Source organism: Sycon ciliatum, chromosome 7 (assembly GCF_964019385.1).
Source record: "Sycon ciliatum chromosome 7, ocSycCili1.1, whole genome shotgun sequence".
Lineage (NCBI taxonomy): Eukaryota > Metazoa > Porifera > Calcarea > Leucosolenida > Sycettidae > Sycon > Sycon ciliatum.
The window spans coordinates 22,947,199-22,956,586 of NC_088649.1; the positions used below are offsets into that span (position 1 = coordinate 22,947,199).

The 9,388-nt window shown below is 46.7% G+C and overlaps 1 protein-coding gene across 1 annotated transcript; it reads left to right on the forward strand.

Moving 5' to 3' along the window:
* The first annotated feature begins 7,263 nt into the window (after positions 1-7,263).
* LOC135821719 (kelch domain-containing protein 1-like) lies at positions 7,264-8,514 on the forward strand. Its single transcript, XM_065334718.1, has one exon. It carries the CDS (start codon positions 7,264-7,266, stop codon positions 8,512-8,514), a length of 1,251 nt encoding a protein of 416 aa, XP_065190790.1.
* The last annotated feature ends 874 nt before the right edge of the window (positions 8,515-9,388 follow it).

Genomic DNA, 9,388 nt, shown 5'->3' on the forward strand with positions numbered 1-9,388 from the left:
TAGCCTAGCTGGACGATGTGCCTCAACAACGGAACTGCCACCCCAAGGCCAACACAGGCAACGCAAAGGCTGCAGTCTTCCCATCGACCTCTAATTCCCCCAGCACCACTGACAAAGGACATAGGAGCAGAAACAGAACACTTCTCGATCTCAGGAAAATAAATTCAACATCTACGGCCACCTCGAGATCGATTCCCCACATTTTTTTATTTTCCCGCGCGCATAGATTTTGACGCAAACGCTGAAAATCACAAGACTTTTAGTAAGTATAGTATGATATCACGTCTTGCGTTTTCCAAATCTCAAACGCAAACGCAGACGCAAACGCGACTCAAACAAACGCAGTGTGATAACGGCCTAGCCGTTCAGCAGGCACAGAAGGACGCTGACTCACGCTGTTATCTGGCGTTCACGAGATGTTTGTCGCGCCGGAAACGGAGCGTCTCTGTGAGTTTGGAAGCGAAGACGAATCACGCGTGACAAACCGAAACGTCAACATCCTACTGAACTTCACAGGCGGACAGTTAGTCACAACTCGTAACATTGTGTCCTTCTTCTTTTTCACCATAATTATTGTTCTTAGAACGAGAATGGTACTACATGTATATACATAAAAAAAATTGATTGTGAGCAACACTTGCTCACACTCAATCACTGCTTTTCACCAGAAAAAATACTTTCTTTCGTTTCGGTTATGTTAATATTGATGGTTATTTCATGACCGAAACGTTGAAATAACATATTTTTCTGGTGAAAAGCAGTGATTGAGTGTGAGCCAGTGTTGCTCGAAACCAAATTTTTACTTATGAAGCTGCGTGATGCGTCCTACAAGTTTTTCTATATTCATGTTGTTAGTTTGACAGCATGATACAAGCAAGGTACAGGACACTGTGTTCGAAATCAGTGACCTTACTACAACCATGATCCACGGTTGGCAGAGCCCCGGTCCGTCCTCCGCCTTGTTTCTTGCTGTCAAACTAACAACATGTGTGAACTATAACAAGGTTTATCTAATACTAGTATTGTACTAGTATTGGGTTATTCTCCAAGGGTCCGGTATCCGTCTTCTCAAGCCTTCTTTCAAGAATATTGAGTCGAGTATCCAAGCCATTGAACGAGTTACTGACGGCTGACACCTCCTCACGGATACGAGCAATGGAATCTAGGACCGTTTCCATGCGCTCTTCTAAAAGATCGCTCATGCAGGTGCGGAACTGTTTCATGAGGTGGTCTGCATTTACGATGCCAACAGAGTCCGGTGCGGGGAGCTGTGTCGGCGACTTTTGACCGGTACCAACGCCAACGCTGGAAGCAACACTCACAGGTGACTCCGACAGCTCTCCCAGCTCAAACACAGGTCGAGGCTGGAAAAAGTAAGTAAATTATCGTGTCCGTTCCCGAAGGGAACTCACGACGGCCGCTAACACCCGATAAACCCTAGCGGCAGATGCAGCGCCTAACGGTGGGGGTGAGTGGATAAGTCTCACAACCAACTGCACAAGTGCCGAAAACGACCCCATTAGCTGTATCCATGTACCCCTTGTGCCGAGGCTGTACATGTGCGCAATCCCTGACAGCACTCGCACTAACATACCTCCGTTCCAGAGAGGCAGGCAGCATTTGCTGGCGTTCCAGCTAGAGCCTCCAAGGCCCGCACCAGCCCCTCGAACGACATGATTGCTCTGTAGCTGTGTTGACGTGGTTTCAAAAGCGCGCGCCTCTCACGCCTCTCACTAGTCCCAGCATCCAACAGAAGTGTGAATGCCAAGCCAGGTGCGCAAACAGCACACTGGGCTTGTCCGTGACAACAACGTAGTCGGTGTGGCAACTAGCGTCTCCAAAGTACAAGGCCGACGAGGAAGGCTACACACAGCCACCCAGCTTCAATAAACGGGAGGGCAGCCTACAACAACAATGGAGACCCGGCAGGACAATGAATCACCTGGGTCTCAAGAATAGCAGAGCAGGCCAAATCACCACCGATAAAACCACTGCAGCCGACTTCAAAAGTCAAATGGAAGGTAATGGGGCAAGCTACGTGCCAGTTGAATGAACCTACACGATGGAAAATTTCAAATCTGGGGAGAGGCAAAAACTGCATCCGCACAATACACATGATGAACGGCACTTATTTTCCAATACTGACCAACACTAAGTCAATATCAGACTTACCACGACCAGCCAAAGGCTGTGCTCATTCCCTAAAAAGGCGTCAAATACAGGCAGTCACTATAGCCCTAAGGAGTGAAATATGCAGGAATATTTGACTGCCATCTAGTATAAGTATAGGGGAAATCCATGGGAGCAAATAGTAAGTGAAAACTGGGTGCTTGGGAATCTTGTGGGTGCAGATTCGATTCCTTCTCAAACTTCCTTCTTCTCTTCAATTTTCTTCTTTTTTAAATGGAGAGAAATTTCTAAGTACCTTGAAATGCGAAAAGTTGCAGCCTCTAAGTGGGTAACAAATCAACGTACATACCCCAACTTAAAGTGGTGAATATGGAGATTTATCGCTCTTCCATATCGCCATCCACTAATTCTTGTGATCCTTGACTGGTCATGTATTACAAACTCTAAGGGGCCGGTCGCACTGAGGGAAAATTTGAAAAAACCAGATGTTACCATGGACATTTGCCGCTGTGCGGGAGATTTGAGAGATTTAATCCACTCGATGAAAATCAGCTCGAGGCCTCGCTTTTCCGCAGAAGATTATAAACACCCGCGGCTTCCACTGGATTTTTTTAGTTTCCTTGTTTTTATTGCGTTATGAAGTGAAGCGATACTGTAGAGGCTGTGCTGATGCAGCTCTGGCCCTGGAGCGGGACTGACAGACTGCCAGGAGCGAATGGTGACACTCGCGTGAGTGAGATTTTTCTAATTGTGCGTATGCAGTATGGCGGTGATGAAAAGCAGAAAAAAATATTCCCGGTGTATTATCTGAGGATTGTCCCCTCAATGTGACCGGCCCCTAAGTGGGTAACGAGAGAGCTTGGAAGCTCAGGGCCCTACGCTATGCTTTTTTGCCTTGATGACCTAGACAAAAAAAGCATAGGGATGTTATAAATTCTTAAAAAAATTCTTTTTTTAAAGACATAACCTGGGATTCGAACCCGCACTATCGCGCGCCCTGCATGCATCCCCCGATACACTTCGCATACATACTAATTCTTCCAAGTTGCTTCACGTTAAGATCTTGCATTTGAAAGCCCTATTTGAATATACATTCGGGCCAGCCGTCTTTGATGGTACGGTACGGTACGGGATAGGTACGAGACAGGCACGATCGAGGGTAATACGACACCGTCTACCGCCTTTATGACGGCAAAAAAAGCATAGGGATGTTATAAATTTTTCAATTCTCCTATTTTTTTAGGCATATCCTGTGATTCGAACCCGCACTATCGCCCTACATGCATTCCCCCATACACTTCGCATTCATACCCATTCTTCCCAGTTGCTTCACGTTATGATCTTGCGTTTGAAAGCCCTATTTGAATATTGCGGCCAGCTGTATGTGGCCAGCTGTGTTTGATGGTACGGTACGGTATGGGACAGATACGGGATAGCGCCAGGCGGGACACAAACAAACAAACAAACACGCAAATACCAAATTAAAGCTGTGTGGACCCTGGCTAGCGCCAGACGTTACTGAAGTAACGCCTTCTGCATAGCTACGGGAATTAAAGCTGTGTGGACCCTGGCTAGCGCCAGACGTTACTGAAGTAACGTCTTCTGCATAGCTACGGGAATTAAAGCTGTGTGGACCCTGGCTAGCGCCAGACGTTACTGAAGTAACGCCTTCTGCATAGCTACGGGAATAAAGCAAAGTAAATACCCCAACGTTTAAAAAGTGGTTGATATGGGGATTTATCTTTTACCTTTGTTCTTTACGTCGTATATTCTACCTATATTTGATTACTGTGACACAGCGTGGTGCGGTTTGTCTCAGGCCCTTGTTCAAACTCTGGAAATACACCAGCGTCTGCTTCTAAAAATCCTGTTTCGCATAAATCAAACATTCTCCTCCCGACGTCTCTACAGTTTAGCTTCAGTATCTCCCCTCTTAGAGCGACACCAGCAACATCTTTGCATCCTTGTACACATGATCTTAGTAGACCTGGCTCCAAAACACTTTGCTGAGTATAACTGGTTTGTGTCCACCAGATCAACACGTCATTCCTTCTCATTACCCCGTGCCAATACCTCCCTGTTTCTGAAATCTCCTATCTTCTCTGCATACACTCTCTGGTCTTCTCTGCCAACTAGCCTTAAAGCATGCACAGACATTAAGGAGTTCAAGCTTCAGCTTCTTCGTCCTAAATAATCTCACCATTTTCGTCATGCCTCCCCTTGCAGTACTCTCTTTGTTTCTCTCCTTATTATTCAGTTCGCCGTGGTTGGCTACCACCCGACTTCTTATATATTGGCAGTCTTCTGACGAGCCAGGAGATGTTGAATTAATATTTATCTCTCTTCCATATCGCCCTGCACTAATTTTGTGATCCTTGGCTGGTCATGTATTACCCATATCGCCGGTATATCGACTGCTTGAATCGACTGGTTATATCGACCATTTAGGCGTTGCAATCTTTCGACTTTGGAGGGACTTCGAAATTTTCTATCCACTTCAGAAAGAAAATTTGGAAGAAAGAAGACAAAGGAAGAGAACAAGCAGGATTCGAACCCACTGCAGAATGAATCTCAGGCAAACTTTTATACCACCCAGCCACTGTGCTGCAGAAGCTGAACCCTGTTGTTCTTACAGTCTTGTACCCAAAATAGGCAGCATCTTATGTACACTAAAGTACAAATGCTATACTAAAAAGGCTAAAATAGCAGGATCAACTTTCGCGCTTATAGCAAAGGAATCGTGATAAATAGGATATTGACCTCGACTTCGGTCTATATGGGAAATATAAAACAGAGGGTGGTGCGACTTTGGCGATAATTGGGAAGCGTATGTTGCTCCCTATGGGGGAGCTCGCAGTTTTCCTGCCAACTTGAATTCTCACCTGACTGAGTCACGACTGTCATCCAGATCACACGAGAGGTCTATCGAACCGTCCACTCGGCAAACCTGCAAGAAAGCACCACTCCCTGCTCAATACACATAATAACATATTAGCTGTCTTGTCATTGAGCATTTGTGCTCATTTAGATTAGCAAATTCAAATAAAGTATACAAACAAACAAACAAGAGCACCATTTGAAGAGTGCTCTCCAGGGACAAACATCACCAGGGATACACACCTACGGAGACGCTCCAGCGCCGCCAACCCCCCCCCCTTGCACATAAGATATCAGCGTGTGTCAATGTCGCTCATGGAGGTGGTGAACAAGCGCTGAGGACTGTTGGTCATTCACAACGTTGTTGCCTCCAAGAAATCTAATTCGCAAGTCCGCGCTGGGGACGACAATGTGAAGAAGAGGCTGGTGCGACTTCGGCGATGATTGGGAAGCGCGTGTTGCTCCCTACATGGGAGCTCGCAGTTTTCCTGCCGACTTGAATTCTCACTTGACTGACTCACGACCGCCATCCAGACCACACGAAAAGTCCATCGAACCGTCCATTCGGCAAACCTGCAAGAAAGCACCACTCACCACTCCCTGCTCAATACACAGTGTTTCGGGGAAGTCAACCCTCATCAGTTGACATTGCGTAGGCTGAGGAAGATTGTGGCTGAAGAGCACCATAATTATGTATAGTGCTCTCCAAGCACAAACATCACCAGGGATACAAACTTACAGAGACGCTCCGTTTCCAGCGCGACAAACACCTCGTCAACACCAGATAGTAGCGTGAGTCAGTGTCGTTGTTGAACGGTGAGAACAGACGTCGAAGACCCTTTCTTACAAATCATCGCCGAAGTCGCAACCACTATTTCGTAACACTCTCGTTCTAGGAATAGTACCGAATCTAACAACACCGTCCTTCTGTGCCTGCTGAACGACTGCATCCCGAGAGCTGTTGAAACATGCTGACATGATAGTAATAGTAACCATGATAGATGCATCGTAGGAGAGCAGATTGTATTCCAAAGTATACCAAACCGGAGTGCTTCTTCCGTTGTTCATGCTTGCCAGTCCTGAAAGCCACGTTTATATTCTCAGCATGGACTGCTTGACGGTGAGATCCGTTTACACGCTCTTGATTTTTTTTTTACTGAATATCACAGTACCATCAGATGCTGCACAGCGGGGGCGGTGGCATATTGGATGGAAGTGGGGGGCGGGCAAAAGTAACTCCTCCGACCAAAGGTCTCGGGATCATCGTTACTCCTGTGCGCTGATACATAGGAGAAAAGAAACATGTGCATCCAAGATGGAAGCACCGGCTTTGCAAACGATAATGGGGAGAATTTGAGATTGAGATAGGACAAAACAATAGTAAAAGCAGTGCACCGTAGGAAGATGGAGTGAACTGATAATCGGATTTAAAGGCTGAGCGAAGGGGATCAAAGAGGGGTAGAAGGGAGCTGGAGCGCGGTCAGTATAATTACGCTGGTGTGTTGGCAGAGATCATAGCCTGTCTGTGGCCCACTCCCACTTGCTGCGCCGCAAGTGGTCGTTGACGTTTTTCTTAAACGTGTGCATACCTCTGCGAGAAGGGGGAGACTGCAGAAGGGTAGGTGGGAGCTGATTCCAAGTTGCGATGAGGGAGTGGGGATATGAGCGGAGCGTGTTGTTTCGTGCCTGAGGAAGAAAAATTGATGCTCATGCATTGTCACCAACAGCATGTCTCACACATAACCAAGGCCAGAACGAACAACATTAATAACAATCCGAGTAGCAAGAATCTGCCCAGGCATTGGACTATGCTCACTGCCATTTTTCGCTCCTTCCGTATTAACTTAAACTGTTTTCACTGCCATTTTAGCACCCTCCATATTAGCCCGTGTTGGAAGCCATTTTTCGTTCGTATTCTTCCTTTTGAGGTTGCGCTTGTGCATATTTTCCCCCTGCAAAAGGCTTGGGCACGCTAAAATAAGGGGACATACTAAACGATTATATACTCGCCTTTCGTACCGTGAAATACAGACACTATCCCCGTTTCGCGTCAAGCTAATTGTTAGCGCCTACATTGGTGTCTGCTATCACCCTCATTATCTCTTACTTTGGTTTCGTATAATAGTTCAATTGTGTTGTAATGTCCTTTAGTGCAGCGTAGCTACAAAGTATCAGTGAAGATCTAGTCAGTGTGAAGTGAAACATATAAGCTGTTCGCTACTCCGTCTCACTGCTGCTCCTTCTACTCAGCCAGCCATGTCTGTTCGTGTGTGGAGGAACCCCTTCCAAATGCGCGAGGAAACGGAACAGCCGTGGGTCATGAAGACTAGTTGCATAGTCGACTCGACGATCTACACATTGGGTGGTTGTCCTTGGATTAGTCCAGAGGGAATTCTTCAGTGCATACAAATACCATCGTTAACGCCTCGTTGTCCACATGATCCAGACCCAGAACATGACTTCAAATCAGTACAAATCAAATACGAGACAGCATGGTTATTGACCAATCCTAACCCGCTTCACGTCAGGAGTTGTGCTGCAGCTGCCGTCGGTTCTGATATTTTCTACTTCGGAGGATTTCACCAACCGCATGAAAACCTTACCTTCTGCAATACCGTCTTCCATCTTAATCCATGTACGCGGACCGTTTCTCAGGTCAACATTCGCGGCAGTTCGCCGACACCAAAGTCTAACGTTGGTATGTGTTCCAATGTGAAATGGAATGAATGCTATGTGTTTGGTGGAGTTGGGGAGCGTCCCTCGCAAACTGAGGGCGTTCAAACCCCAGCATCATACCTGGAAACAGTACGCGGGTATGTAAACAACGCAGTACATGTGCTGGACACAGGAGATCATGCTAGTACTGGTAGCTGTACGTGGAGAGAGATGCTATACACTGGTGACGCACCAGACCCTAGATATGACTCTGCGTTCACCAATCGCGGCAAGTTCGCATACGTCTTTGGCGGAGCTTGCAATTCGACTGAGGAATTGAAAAATGATCTTCATCGATTAAATTTAGAATCGACGGAGTGGAGTGGTGCTTTGCCAGTGACGGGAGAACTGCCTGAAGAGCGAAGTTGTGCTTCTTTGGCCCCGAGCTCGACGTCCTTACTGGTCCTCTGTGGTGGTTCTTTTGACAATGGAACGAGTTACCGCAATGACATTTCCATCTTTCACACTGACTTACTATGCTGGTATCGTGTGAACACGTCGCACATCCAGCCACCATTGGAGGCAGGGTATTATCCTTACTCATGCCAAGATCCCATTGGTGACGTCTATTTTGTAGGTGGTCACAAGCCGTCCTACAATACCGATTTAGCATCGACGATCGTCAGAGTACGTACGGAACCGTCGTCCTTACAGAATCTTGCTTTGCAGGTGTATGCCGGCGTAGCGACTTCAGAAGACGTTCAAAGCTTGCGAGTCCTGTTTCGCAGCGTTTTGCGTAAGATTCGAGCGCAGCCATGCAGTAGCTGCAATCCCCCTCACGCCTGGAAGTAGTCATGGTATTGAATGATGTAAACATTTTGCTTATTTCGCTGCTGGAAGCGCTGCTTTGGGTTCGTCGGCCTAGCTTTCTGAACAAATCTGGCTTTACTTTCACTCCCTCACCTACTCACTTACTCCACTTCAACGCACTTGCTAACCTAGCTCTCTACCTCTTTTCCTCCCTTTTTCTACCTTTCTAGAGCTCACACACAATCTCTTTTCTCTCCCCTGCCGAAGGTGCGCGTTGGACGCCTTGGTCACTACACTACTCGTCGAGGGAGCGTACTTCGCCTCACCTGCCGCCCGCCTTTTATAGCACCCACACGCCCTTTGTAGTCTATTATGTTCGTAGTAGGTTGTTGTTGTTCTCTTACGTTCTATATACATGTAGGTATGTGTACTTTCACAGAAAATGACTTTGCTTTGGGTTTTAAAAGCTGTTGAGGTTTAGAATGACCTGATTTTATATCCTCCAATGGACGTGTTTGTAATAGAATATAATAAGCGGCGCGGAGACAACATCATTAATATGGCAATAAACAGAATCAGCGAAGCGGACATTGGACGTAGTCATGACGAAAAACGAAATGGATAAAAAAAGTTTCCAAACACGTTTTCTAGAGACATTCATCAGGGAAAATACGTCTCAATAATGAAATCTAGCAATAAACAACGATATTTACGTGGAAGAATACGAAAAGCAGTATGTGAAAGAAAATAATAGTCCGTGAGGCAAGTGCCAGAATGTCAAATTGCCTTCCACCCCCCCCCCCCCCCCCCCTGTCCAAGAGAGGTTTGTTCGGCGTGGCTGGGTTGGCATTGGTTCACTGAGCAGCCTAGAAAATGTTGGCAGTCCAGGAGACGTGCGATAGCCTCGCTACGAGGC